At 51.9% G+C, this 13,773-nt stretch overlaps 1 protein-coding gene across 3 annotated transcripts in view; it reads right to left on the bottom strand.

The window, feature by feature from the left end:
- Positions 1-13,773, bottom strand: part of Vac14 (VAC14 component of PIKFYVE complex) — a 102,031-nt gene that overhangs the window by 49,065 nt on the left and 39,193 nt on the right. For all 3 annotated transcript variants that reach the window (XM_063247638.1, XM_063247636.1, XM_063247637.1), the window contains exon 13: positions 112-268. In XM_063247638.1, coding sequence (XP_063103708.1) covers positions 112-268 — 157 coding nt within the window. The remainder of the gene's footprint in view (positions 1-111; positions 269-13,773) is intronic.

The raw sequence follows: 13,773 nt of genomic DNA, 5'->3' as shown, positions 1-13,773 counted from the left end.
ACACTGGCAGAATGTGGAGAGTCACAAATAAAAGCTCAAAAGGTTCCCGTGGTCTAGACAAGACCTCGAACTGGCATTCTGGGGGTCCCTGAGGCCAGAATCCTTACTTACTGGCAGTGTTCAGCAGGCTGCCTCTGCTGGGGGTGGGCACCTGAAGCTCTGAGTGGCTGACTCGGAGGTCAGGGCCATCAGCTGGGCCTGGCTCATCCGTCTGGCCTGCAGGGGAGGAAGCAATTTCTGCCAACACTTCCAGATCCTTCAGGACGACCTAGGGAGACAAGTAGAGGGTGAGGGATAAGCTGAGCTGACCTGCTAGAGGTGAGGTTAGAGATGGCCACCTGCAGTGGGGGAGGGGGTGGAGGAATCTACGGACTACAGCTGGGCGGCTTGCCAGCTGTGAGAGCCAAGCTCACAGCTGTAAAAGTGCTCAAAGAAGTGTAATGAAGGTATGGCTTACGTGGTCACAGATGGGGGCCTACACAGGAAGGAAGTTGCAGTCCAAGGCTGGTGAGTCCCTTTCCTGTGAGCCTCCTCTCCAGTCCCAGGCAGGGATCTGAGGGGTCCCCAGGAGATGTGTTCTACTCACAAATGCACCCTTAGGACCCTGGAGATCCCCAGTGAACATTAGCTGATTAGGTGGATAACTATGTCTCTTCTTGGGCTATACCAAGCCCAGGCCACGAGTTACCATGGTGACAAAGGACTTCATCCCTGGATCAGAGGAAGTGCCACAGAGCTGGGTGGGTGGAGCCCTCACAGGGCTAGGTGGAATATGGTGAATATGAGGTCAACGTAAAGCTACAATGGGGTTACCTGGGGGCTGATCAAAATGTTCTAAAATTAGATGTTGGTGATGGCTGTAAAACCTTGTAAATACAGATGCTCCTCAATTTATGATGAGGTTCTGCCCCAATAAAGCCACTGTAATTTGAAAACCTAGTTGAAAATGCATTTAATTCACTTAGTTCAAGGAACATCACAGCTGATTTATTATTTACTTATTTATTTATAAATAGGGTCTTGCTAGTATCTAGTTCAGTTCAGCTTTAAAAACACTACTTAGCCCAAGCTGGCCTCAAACTGGCAGTGATCCTCCTAACTCAGCCTCCTGAGTGCTGAGATCACAGGTGTGTATCACCATGCCCAGCTGAACACCACAGTTTAGCAACCCGTAACTGTACAGTGTCAGGTGTTTCCCTCCACGACTGTGACTGCAGGGCTGACTAGCTTCTGCCCAGCATTAAAAATACTGTACTACCTATTACTAGCCCAGGAAAGGATCAAAATTTAAAGTCTGACATATGGCTTCTACTGAATGTGCTTTACTTTTGCACCACAGTAATAAACACTGATTCTGAACCATCGTCAGGTGGGGACTATGTGTATACTAAAAACGCTGGATTACAGACCTCAAAAAGGCCAATTTTAATTATAAAAAAGAGGGAGGGAGAAGGTATGGTCTATTTTCTCCTTGAAGTCTCGAAAGTTCTCTCAATGCAAGAAACATGCCAGTGCTTCACCCTCCACTGCCCGTGTCACTTCTCCTGGAGTCCTGAGGCCAGCCTGGCATGTCCCCCTGAGGCCCTTTGCCTGTTAACCCAATCCAGCTGCACCTGGCCTGCTCTAGGTTGGCTACACCTGGCACTCAGATGCCACCTCTCATTGTCCTTCCCTCACTCAGAGACCCAGCTCTGTGCCATGGTGCTCCGAATGCTGGGGATGCAGGAGGGAGTCACTGCTGCCCCTGCCCATGGTGTGGTGGGCAGATGGAGTGGTAACTCATCACCAGAAGACACGACTCACATAAGGGATTTTGCTTGCTGGCTCTCCCATGCATTGCAATATGGGCTGCTGGCAGCTCTCAGGACATTATTTGCTGGGTCTGTGGGAAATGGTTCTGTGGTGGCTGAGAAACATGGCTGCCCAGTCTGGTGGCAGAGCAAAGGCTGCCCTTGCACTAGGCCAAGAGCCGGGGGATGCTGGATGGGTCTAGGCCCTGTCTCTCTGCGAAGGAAAGAGCCCCCGGAGGGTCTATACTCCTGGAATGCAAGATATGAAGAGGGTGAGATGGGGAAGCAGACAGCAAGGGAGTGATGAGAAGCCCTGTAAGATGGGCAGACCCTGAGCAGACCCTGAGCAGACTGGGGACAGGCCATGTGCCCTAATGCTCAAGGTCCCATGGGAGTCACTTCCCAAAGGTCAGGGAGGAGAGAGGAGATCGGGAGTTGGGGTAAAGGAGCGACGGGGGAAAATGACTCACATGAAATTAAACAGTGAGGCCAGAGTCCAGCCAAGAGTTCCTCAAAAAGTTAAACAGAGTGGCTGTAGGTACTCCCGTTCCTACGTAGTTACCAAGAGAATGCAAACATTATGTTCACAAAGAAACTTCTATATAAATGTTCATAGTAATTACTGCTCAGGGATGGGCACTGGAAACAACTGAAAGGTCCATCAACTGGTAAAAGGACAAACGGAAAGTGATGCATCCAACCCAAGGAACACTGTTTGGCCCTAACAAGGAGTAGGGGATCGACACAGGCTACCCCAGGTAGGAACCTCTTCAACATTTGCTAAGTGAAAGACACCAAACACAAAAAGCCACACACTGTAGGGTGATTCCATTTATATGAATGTGCAAAATGGCTGAATCCCAAAAGACAGAGAGAAAGTGGATCAGTGGTTGCCACTGGCTGCTAGGAGGAAGGCCTGGGGAGTTTTTGTTAATGAGGTAATGAAAATGTTCTGGAATTAGTAGTGATAGTTGTATAACTTTGTGAAAATCCTAAAAAATTACTAAATTTTGGTATGCAAAATGTATGGAAAAATAATGACCAAACCAAAGCCTCAAATCGGCATCCTACAGTAATTCCCAATGGAGTGGCACACACTGAGCAGTTTGCTTTGCTCTGCCCACAGCCCTAGGTCGTGGGTCTTGTTTATGCTGCCTGACCTCACACCGATTCAGACCTAGGACAGACAAGAGGGCATGAAGAGGGCACCTCTGCTTCTTTTCAGCACTTTGCTTCTGTGAACCTACTGCACCCTCCTGGACTGCCTGCTGCTGTCAGGTCCGTCTGTGTAGGTGGACAGAGGCACAGAGCCTCTGCCAGCAAATCTTGGTGGTCAGATGCACCAAACGAGAAAAGCGTGAGCCTGCAAAGCTGGCTGGGCCCTTGCTAGACCCCATTACCAGGCTGGGAGCAATGACCCGTACCTGGTGCCTGGCAGGGACTTATTTCCACTGGGAAAGATGCCAGGTAATAACCAGGGCACCCAAGAGGCCTCACTTGTGTGAGTTTGTCCTGCCTGACAGGGAGGTGAGAGGAGGAAGCTTGCTCTCAGCCTGAATTAGACCCTCAACTCATCCAATGTGTCCTTTTACACACTACACACAAGGAGTGCGGACATGGATGGTACTAGCTCAGAAGAATGCCTGGCTCAACAGTGAATCGACTTCAAATCCAGCTCTGGTCTCCAAACCTCAGCCTGTTGATCTTGCTACTCATGGCTGCATGCGCAGCCCTGATTTCTAATTCTGACCCTGCCATTCAGCTGTCTGACCCCAGGCCAGTCCACTTTATCCACACAGCTTCCTCCAAACATCTACTAAGCAGCCTCTATGGGGCCGTTTTGCACCACTGGAGACGTGAGGCCGGAAGGACAGGCCCTGCCTTCAGTGAGTCAAGGGGCTCGTCGGAGACAGGGGAAGCCATGACTGACGGTACAGCCTATGGGCCTTGGGAGCTGAAGCCCTCAGATGCACCTGAGCATGAGTTTGCCAAGGGTGGGGAAAGGGCACCGAATGGTTCCCTTTGCTAGCATCCTCCTCTTAAGGCTGCAGGAACCGTGTGGCGCATTCCTGGAAACTGACCTTGTGGTCCAGCTCAAATGAGGCCTGGGGCTGGAGTGGAAGCTGGGGTGGATCAACGTGAGCATGTGATCCCAACAAAGCAGAACAGACTGTTTTGCAGCTAATGGGGAGTCTCAGTTTCCCCACATGTACAAGTGGCGATTTGATCTTGTGAGGCTGTCCTGAAGATTACAGGAGACACAGCTGGCCCTTTATGGCTAGGATTCAGCCAATGATGGACTGGAACTATCACAGGGGTAAAACAGTGTCTTTTTTCTTGCCATTATCCCCAAAATAATGAAGTACAACAACTATTTACGTAACATTTACATGATATTAGCTGTTACAAGGAATCCACGGATAATTTGAAGCATACAGATGAAACGTGCAGGTTATATGCAAATATTATGCCATTTTATAGAAAGGATTTGAGCATCATCAGACTGCTCAGCCCCATGGGGGGTGGGGTGCCAATTCCCCGGGGGTCCTGAAGGATGACTGTACTTTATGGTACAAGCAAAAAAGCAGGCACAAAGACAGGCTGGTTTAGCACTTCTAGTACATGATTCCTGGTCCACAGCCAAGCTGTTCAGTGGTCCTGGCGTGGTGAAGCGACAGGGATAGCAGTGCCCACAACTGCACAAGGGCTTCCGGAGACCATGTGCAGAACCCCTTCTCCACACTACCACCTCCCATCCCACTGCAGTGTGCTGCCAGCAGAGCTGCCTACTTTACATTGTGAATTCTCTTATTTTAGAAAGTTTAACACCAAATGGCAAATGAATGCAAATTACACTTCAATGGTACAATTAAAGCCGGAAATGTTGTCTACAGGTTTCTTCTGTAATCCTAGCCACTCCTCTTGTGCTTACAGATCAAACGATTTGCTTCTGGTCCCTAGAGTCTGCAAAAAGTCCACAGCCCTGCCTAAGGCAACACCACATGTACTTGTGTGTGTACACACAGTACTTTTCCTGTTCCTTAAGCAGGAGCTGGAACAGTGTCACCATGGCCTCCAATCTCCTAGAGGTAAGGAAAGGAAGGTGCTGCCTGAGCGGAGAGAAAACAATGGCCTAAGGCGGGTAGAGGTGAGTTTGTGGGCAGCTACTTTGGGTGTACAAGGTGACTGTCTCTTTTTGACCTGTAAACCCCACTCAGGCCTTGAGATTTTGAAGCAACAACGAGATACAGACCTAGCCCTGGGGCAAGAGGACAGGCCTGGGTGAAAGGAAGGACTCATCAGTGAGGGTTCTGAGATGAGCAAGAACATCCATCGGAAGGGAGCCACCCTTCCGGTTGGCCCCAGTCCTGAATCCGTGCCCAGGCCAGGGCCTTGGGGATCCACCCACCTGGAGACCCTGCAGTCGCTGGAACATGGGTCCCTGGGACAAGGACCAGGTGATCACAGTGGCCTTGCTTCCTGGACACCCGGCCCTGAGCCGGGAGGAAAGGTCCCAGAGTTACTGACAAGCTGCAGCCAGCCTGCTTTGCCCACCAGAAAAACAGATTTCACTTCTTCCAGGGAACAGACTGGCTGGGCCCATGCCCGAGGCTGGCCTAGAGTCTTGGCTCTTAGGATGGGGAACAACTCAAAGAAAGCAGGAGGAAGCTGCACCAATTAGTATGCACTACACAGCGTTTTTGCAAAATGAATATAAAACACTTGTGCTTTCTTTTTGTGTGTGAGAGAGAAGGGAGGACAGGGAGGGAGGGAGGTTATAAGAAAGCAATATTCTGCAGGAGCAGGAGTGCCTGCTGTTACCATGGCAGTGCGGGGGGTGGAATCAGCTGGTCCCTGGTTCTGGAATGGAATGGGCTAGCCTTGATTCCTCACTGGAGTGCAAGGTCCAAGTAGGGGTAACTGAGTATAGGAAGCCTCTGACAAAGGCGCTCTGATGGGAGGCCTTGGGGGCAAGAGCAGGGGCCTTTTATCCTCCATAGGGTGGGCAGCAAACAGGAGTAAGCCGGGGGATCCTGAGAAGGTCTCCCTTCCTGCAGACAGCTTTATGTCAGCAAAGAGCATTTTTCTATGTGGCACAGTGTCAACATCTGGGTGGGCCACTACTGGCTGTCACCTTCCTGTATTCTAGCAGTGAAGGACAGCTCTTGGGACAGTGCTATTTCATTGGTCCACTGGCCTTCCAGTCCAGCCCTGGAAAACCACCTGGTGCTGGAGGATCCCTTCCGGTCTCTCTCTCAACACAGGTGGAGACCAGAGACCAGCTTTTCCGCGTCTCCAGGCTGGGAAGCCCGTCCTCCTTGTCCTCCAAAACTCCTGGACCCAAAGTTCCTGGACAGGTACTCAGCAGCTGTTGGCCTGCAATACCAGGCAGGAAGCAGAGAGAGAAGCTTCCTACTTCCATGTACCCATGCAGCTTCAGAAAACATTCAGGAAGCTTTGGATCTGCACAGGCCACTGTTGGCTGGTGAGGCCCTAGGCCCTAGATGCTCACTGGCTCCCTCTTGCAGAGGGAGCTCTATGTGGACAGGAAATGCCCAAACTGGGGCTTCTCCAGTCCCAGCTAGGAGGAGGCTACAAGAATGTTCCTGAGAGATACATAGTTGGAGAGATGCATTCTGGTCCCAAGCCCTGGAAGATGTGATCTGGCCTGCACAGGCACTGTCAGGGCTGACAGAAAAGTCGGTTTGCAGTGAACTGAGGCCAGACACCACGCAGCAACTTGGACTCTCTGTTCCTCCTACACAGAACCCTGGTTCCTTTCTTTACGAAGGTACAAGCTGTGGTCAATCCTTCTCAGTCCCTAAGCACAGGCAAGTGGCCCCTGCTGCCCCAGGTCTAAACTCACCCTAGGAAGCCAGGCTGAAAGGCCACAGGGGCCCCCAAAGGCTAAGAGTAGTGGAAAAGGCACAAAAAGCAGCTGGCCAGAGGCTTCTGCTCTGAACGGAGGGTGAAAACAAGCCGGAGATGGCAGTGGTTGGGCTAGCTCCACCCTGGGAAAGGTCAACATTCTGTAAAACGCTCTGGTCTGCACTGGGGTCCCAGCAAACATGCCCTCGGAAACAAGAAAGGTGAGCACTGCCTAAAAGAAAGTCTGGATTCGGGGGTGGGAGGGGATGACTGCTTAGACCTAGCTCTATTTTATTTCCCAATCAGAAGCCACTCTGATTACAAATGTTTGTGTCACGGTAAAGCAAAAATAGCTCTCCTTCCCTCTTTTTTCATACATCATACATATATAAAGAGGTGATCAAAATGTCTAGTGAATGTTTAAAGAAAAAAACTTTATAGTAAGACAACTGGCCATGAAGCCCCTTCAAAACACTTCCCTTCTTTGAACACTTACTCCGTAGTTGTTGCCACTTTCTGAAACAGTTCTGGGAGTCCTCTTTCGTGAGTATCTTTATGAGGTGTGATAAAAATACAGCATATGCTGCTGCTGTCATCCAGCAGAAAGGCAGGCTCGGATCTATGTAACAGTGCGTCCTCGGCCGTACTCACCAGACCTGGCACCATCCTGACTGTGAAAAGTAAATGTTCTGGATCTATTCAGAACACCAAGGCAGTCATGACAGCGTAAATAAAGACACTTCTAGAAAGTGGCAAGAATGATGGGGTAAGTGTGTTCAAAGCTGGGGGAGTATCTGAGGGGGAGTCATGGTAACGTGGACAATGTGTCTTCTACTGTAATAAGTTAAAAATTAAAACATTCACCATATCAATAATGTGTATGTTTATTTTTATTGTTGTTATGTTCCTTTTTCTTTTGCTGAGTGTTACCTGGCTTTGAACACAAGCTCTTGGGATCAGGGCAACTTTGTTCCAAGCAGACCTTGGAACTCTCTGTAAGAGCCTCGTACTGTGTTTTCCAAGGGAAGGGCCGGCACCTAATGCTTATGGTTCAGTCTTGCTGATAAACAGTGCAGCACAATGTTGGTTCTGTTCCCCTTCTTGGCACACAGGACAAAAGAAAGGTCAGCCTGGAGCAGGGTGACCTGGAGAGCAGATCTCTGACCTACCTTGTGCTCACCCCCGAGGGTCTCTTTCCTTTGGTCCTATTGCTCAACTGTACTGTTTTGTGTTCCTGACCACTAGGGTACACTCTGGGGTGTAAATCCTCCCTCTCAGACAGGGACCTCTGCTGCAGGAGAGCAGGGCACATTCATGCCTTGGAGTTCAGTTACCAGGCGATGAGCCCAGTGGCCAGGCAACTGGGAGAGAGGGCTCCAGTCGACCTCCAGGGTGCCACTGAATCCCGTGACCTGCAAGCTGCATGCCAGTCCGCCTGAGGTCTGCTGGTCTGCTGCGGCAGGGGAGGGCCCAGGAGACATGGGGAAGCCCACGTAGGTTCAATCATGTCCAGCCAACCTCCTATGAGCTACATACCCTCCTCTGAGAGTCGGTGGATAAATTGCCATCACAGCGTGATAAGGGCCAGGGAGGCTCTGAGTGGACAGGATTGGGGTGGGCATAAGGACAGGGGAGTCCTGACCCAGCCCTAGTAGGCAGGAGGAATGATGTGTGTGTGTGCGAGAGAGAGAAGAGAAAGAGGGAGAGAGACAGGTAGAGAGGGAGGAAGAGAGAAAGAGGAGAGAGAGAGAGAGAGAGAGAGAGAGAGCGCGAGAGAGAGAGAGATAGAGAGGGGGATAGAGAGAGAGATAGAAAGAGAAAGAGAGAGAGAGAGAGAGAGAGAGAGAGAGAGAGAGCAAGAGAGAGAAATAAGACTTTAGAGAGCAACTAAGTAGAGACGTTGACCAAGTTCCTTAACCTCTATGAGCCTTGGCTCTGGGGTGAAATGGGGCAAATCACAGAGCGCCCCCAGTGGGCAGTACTAGGAAGATGAAGGAAGTTCACACTCCTAGGTACCAAGCACAGGGCCTGGGATGGACATAACTGTAACGGTAGCTCTTTTTGTGGGTGGTGGGGTCTGTCCCTGTGCTCACACATTCCCTGCCTGGCCTTTATACCCTGTGACATGCCAACAGGAAGCTGCTGTGAAAATTCAGTTGCTTCAGCCTTGCCATCTCTAGGGCTAGAGGAAAAGCCAATATACAACTTGGAAGAAATAGTGACTTCTGAAGATGCCAGGAGCACTACATGGGGTATAGGGTGGACACAGGAGCCATAGTCTGGCCACTACACCTCAGGCTCTGAGGAGAGGGCAGGAGGGCTGAGGGCTGGAGTCTCCAAACTGGTTTCATGCCAGGCCACAGCCATGGCTCTCACCCAGAGATGGGCACCCAAACATCCTGGGTGTTCATGAAAAATGCCAGTGCCCAGGCAAATGGCTCCAGCTTGAGAGTACAGCAGAGGTCTGGGGTGAGGCTTCAGCAACGAGCTTTTCAAAGCTCCCAAAGGGCCTGATGTCAGCCCGGCTTTGGATGCTGGGGCTACAGGGCCAGTCTATTAGCCTTCAGTCTTTCAGGGTAAAATCACTGTTGGAGTTCAAGGACGGATGCCTCTGGGGCCAGGTAGTATGTTTAGCTCTGCAAGCAACTCGTCCCCAGGGCTTGGCTCTTGAAAGCCCCTGTCCCTGTCCCTGTCCCTGTCCTAGGGGAAGGCTGACCTGCTGTGCTCCCTGTGGTGGAATTCCTCCAGTTGTCGTGGCCCTACCTCTGGGAAAACAAGCCTCCCCTTTCCACCGCCCTCCTCAGCCCAACCTCTTCCTTCATCCGCAGCCTGGGCCCCATCCTGCTCACCCCAGTGACGTGCCAGTTCTGGTGCTCACTTGCCCCTCTGCTCTGTGGATCGATGAAGGGAGACAACCACGCAAACTATCCTGACACAAACCTGTCTTTCTGGAGTGGGAGGCCAACAGGCTGACCGAAGTTATTACAGATCCTGCTCTACTTCTGGGTGGCTGAGGAGGAGACTGAGAGAAAAGCATGAGGTCTGGAAGAATGACAAGGAGCAGAGGTGCTCTTGTGGGCACAATTCTGGGTGGGTTTTCCCTGCAGTTCCCCTCGCCTCCCTAGGCAATGATTTGCTGACAAGAAGTCATTTCTGAAGATCTGAAGCCTCCCCGGTCCCTAGCAGGGCCACCAGCACCTCAGCCCAGCAGCGAGGTGCAGCTGCTAAGAGTGCAAGCTTGGGGACTTGGGTGGCCTGAGAGAAGGTGTAGGGATTGTGACCAGTGTCCAGTATTTTCCTCTTGCTAGCTGATGGCCTCTACCACTGCACTTTATCTCTGAAGCCCCAGTGTGAAGCTGCAGGGTCAGTCTTGGGAGAACCGAGGCTGGGAAGTGTTCAGTGTCACAGGGCTGCACTGGGAGGCCCTGGGCTATTCAGGTGGGCCCTGCTCATCTGCTAATGCTGGGCAGGCCCTGGGCAAAAGAATCAAGATCTCAGGGGCTGGGGATTTAGCTCAGCGGCATAAGTGCCTGCCTTGCAAGCAGGCAGTCGTGAGTTCGAGCCCTGGTACCGATAAAAAGACAAAAAAAAAAAAAAAAAAAAAAAAAAAAAGGATCAAGATCTCTGCTACTGACATGTTATTCCTCAGGCATCTGGGTGAAGATTTTTACCTTACTGGGATATGAATTTAACGAAATCTGTAGAATTGAGGCCGGCATAGAGAGGGTGTTTTTGTTTGTTTTGGAGAGTGGATGGAATGAAAATTGGAGTGAAATAAAAAACAGAGGCAAGGAACTGAGAAGGAAAAACAAGTCCCATTCTTAGGGAAGACTGTCCACTTTTGAGCGGGCAGCATTAGTATTCCAGGGAGTGGAGTCAGGACCACACAAACTCAGAGCTGGGAAGGACCAAAGACAATCCAGTCCAAGCCCAGCATCTTAGGGAGAAAATGGAGGGGAGGCATCATGCAACCTGCCTGGCTCCACGCACATCTGGGAGCATGGGACAAGAGGCCTCCCCCTGGTCCCTGGCCCGCTTCAGTGGTCCAGCAACCTCTCCAGATCTTCTGCAGGGGATGGAGACAGCTTATGGCCTGAGCCCTGGAGGGGAGTTGCCACCTCCCTAGCCCATCAGTGGGCCAGAAGTAGCTCAGAGGGGCCTTCGAAGGGGCAGGAGAACAAGGTCAAAGTCAGTGCCAGAGAAGGTGCGCCCAGAACTGCAGGTTAGGCAAGGACAAAACACCATGAGTACAGTGAGGGGCTGGACCTGGGTGACACAGTGCTGCAGGAGATGGGGAGCCCTGCAGGGTTTCAGATGCTTTGGAATCAGATATAACCGATGCCCAGTTCTGGCTCTTGGCTGTGTGACCCTGGAAAGGTTATCCTCCTCACACCTAAACCTGGTCGTAAGTCAAACCGGGACAACTGAAACCACTCTAGGGCCACTTGGCAGGTCCGTTAAGGTGACAGATACAATGTTAACAGCGTACACATCTGTAAAGTTTAGTACTGCGGACATGCTGGAACCTAGGAGTGGGAGCATCAGCAGGGCCATCACCAGCTCCCCAGCCCCCCTCCGCCAAAGGGCTGCTGGTCAGTGCAGGCCCTCATTTCTGGGGCAGTAAAGGATGGCCAAATTCTACTGGAAGGCCTTCCCTCAGGGGACAGGAGCGAGCAGCTCCCGTGACCTTGGAAAAGATGGGGACCAGAGCCTTCTGTTACCTTCCGTCACATCTTGCTTTTCCCTGGGGCAGACTTCATGCCAAAGTCTCATCACTAAGTAAGTCCTTTAGAGCAGAACGCCGAGCCCTGGAGCCCAGGGCAGCAGCCCAGCAGACCAAAGCCATAAGGATTCCTTGGGAAAGGGGAAGTCAAGAGGTGGACAGGGTAGATGAGGGTGAGAAAAGAAGGGACGTGATGGGACAACAGGGCTGCTCCTGCCCTGAGACAGAGGAGGCCCGAGGCAGCCTCACCCCACACCTTCTCGGGGGGGCTTGGGCTCCGTACAAACAAGGCTGCCGTAGCGCAACCCTGCCACTCCTCCCATCTCTCCGATGAACCTTGACTGGTTTCTCTTTCTGGCAATGTGCTGTGGCCCGGTAAGGGTAAGCCTCTCCTGGGAGGGCTGAGAACCTCTTCAGTTTTTCCGTTCCATTTCTCCTGAGATGTGGACCATGAAAACAGATGAAATCCTCTCCTCTTCTACCACACAAAGCATCCCTCAAATACAGTCTAATGCAGGAGGGTCATTCCCCAGTGACCTGTCCTGCTGGTGAGGTGCCCAAAGGCCAAGAGAGAGACCAGAGGACAGGCTGAGGCTTGCACCAAAGAGAATGGCCATACCCCGAGATGTCCAATGCCACTTTCCTCAGAACTCAGTCCAAACTGGGGTGGCCTGTGAGCTCTCCTGTAGGCTGGGGCCCTTCTGAGATGTCCCACTTGGTAGACGACAGGGATGGCAGCATCTGACTTGAACTGGGGTCGATCACTGAGCGCCTTTTTAAAAAGCCCGTAAGTCGCTCCCTGGACTTCCTCTCTGCTGCCCTCCTCCTCCGAGATCACAGCCCGTGCCACTCTGGGTGGGTAGCTGGCTCTTTCTTCACACAGCTAGTGGGCTTTCGTGCGAGAAATGACACGGTTGTGAATCATGCTGCCTTCCAAATTACCTGGAAAGGCGGTTCTCCTTTTTGCTGCTTCTGCACCAGTTACATCAGCATAAACGCCCAAAAATGGTGACTTTGAAGCTAAGAGGCGATAAGACGGGGTGCTGCTTCTGGGGGGTCCCACTGTGAAGACGTTCACAGTGATGGGCCTGACTGCTGATCTCAGAGGTTCTGCTTCTGAGGAAGAGGCTGTGGATGGAGGCCCTTCCTCCTCCTCTCCCTGCATCTGGGGTGGCCAGCTGAAGCCCTGCCTGCGGGGAGCCGGGGAGCACTCTCCAGACGCTGTGGATCACACTGAGGGTGAGGCTCCAGCTCTGGTGAGCGACACTAGCACTGAATTGCCACTTCACTCCTGCTCTAACCTAGGGATCCTAGGGAGACTGAGGGGACAGAGGAAGGACACAGAGGGACACTGGTCCAGCTGTCCACTCTGACCCTGATTAACTTTCTATGACATGGAATCCCTCAAACACTTTTCTGCTCCTTAGGCCTCTTGAGACAGGCAGGAAACTGAGGACAGAGAACATCCTCCGGTCTGAGTTTGGCTGCTGAAGCTGAGCAGCTGAGGCAGGAAGGCTTTGGGCAGATCCAGGGTGCATCCTGCTGATCATACACGAGTCTCCAAGCCCTGCTACAGCAATGATTACCAGCAGTGTGCTCGTTCCTGCCCACCACAGGCTGCCACGGGCCAGCTCCCATGCTGAAACCTGACGTTCACCATCTCACTTGACCAAGACTCTAACACACCTGGGAGGGAGGCTCCTTTTCTTGTTCTTCCTTTATGGATAAGAAAACTGAGGCCCAGAGAGGCTGGGTCATTTGCTTGAGGTCAGCGAACCATGAAGGAGCAGAGCTGGGCCTGGCCTGGCCTGTGCAAGCCAAAGCTCATGCTCTTAGCCACCAGGCCGTACCACCACAGAGGGGGAATGCTACCATAAAGGGGTGCTAATAAAAAAGCAGACTGCCGAGAGTTACATTCACAGCAAGTGGATAAGACCTAAAAAAAAGACCTCAAAGGACAAGATGACATACTAGGGACACGCCTGCCCCTGGGAAAGGGAGTTCAGCCTCACAAAAAGGCTTAGGTAAACTGTGAGGACAGGCAAGTGACGGTGGCAGTGAGCGGCAGAATCTGCAGGGTTTTCTCTGTGAACACAGCCTGCAAGGCAGATGGAGACCTCATTAGCCACACTGCGTGGGTCCAGGGAGGTTAACTCCTCACCCAACATTCCTCACAGGGAAGGGCCAGGGCCAGGATTCAGGCCTGGGTCTAGCAGCCATTGTTTAGAGCATCTATACTCACTCTTCGGGGACAGATGTCCTTTCAGTCTTTTTGGAGGCAATCCCTGAGTGTTTTAAATGCAGGTTGGGAGCCAGCTGTGCTTAGGAGTGAGGGGTCAATGTGTGGCCCCTCCAGGGCTGCCCACCATCAGCAAGGAACACGGAGAGGAC

This window comes from Cavia porcellus, unplaced genomic scaffold (assembly GCF_034190915.1).
Source record: "Cavia porcellus strain 051 isolate PalLab524CR breed Dunkin Hartley unplaced genomic scaffold, mCavPor4.1 scaffold_4, whole genome shotgun sequence".
NCBI lineage: Eukaryota > Metazoa > Chordata > Mammalia > Rodentia > Caviidae > Cavia > Cavia porcellus.
Note: the sequence above shows the minus strand (reverse complement) of the source record. Positions and strands in the feature narration are given on the sequence as shown.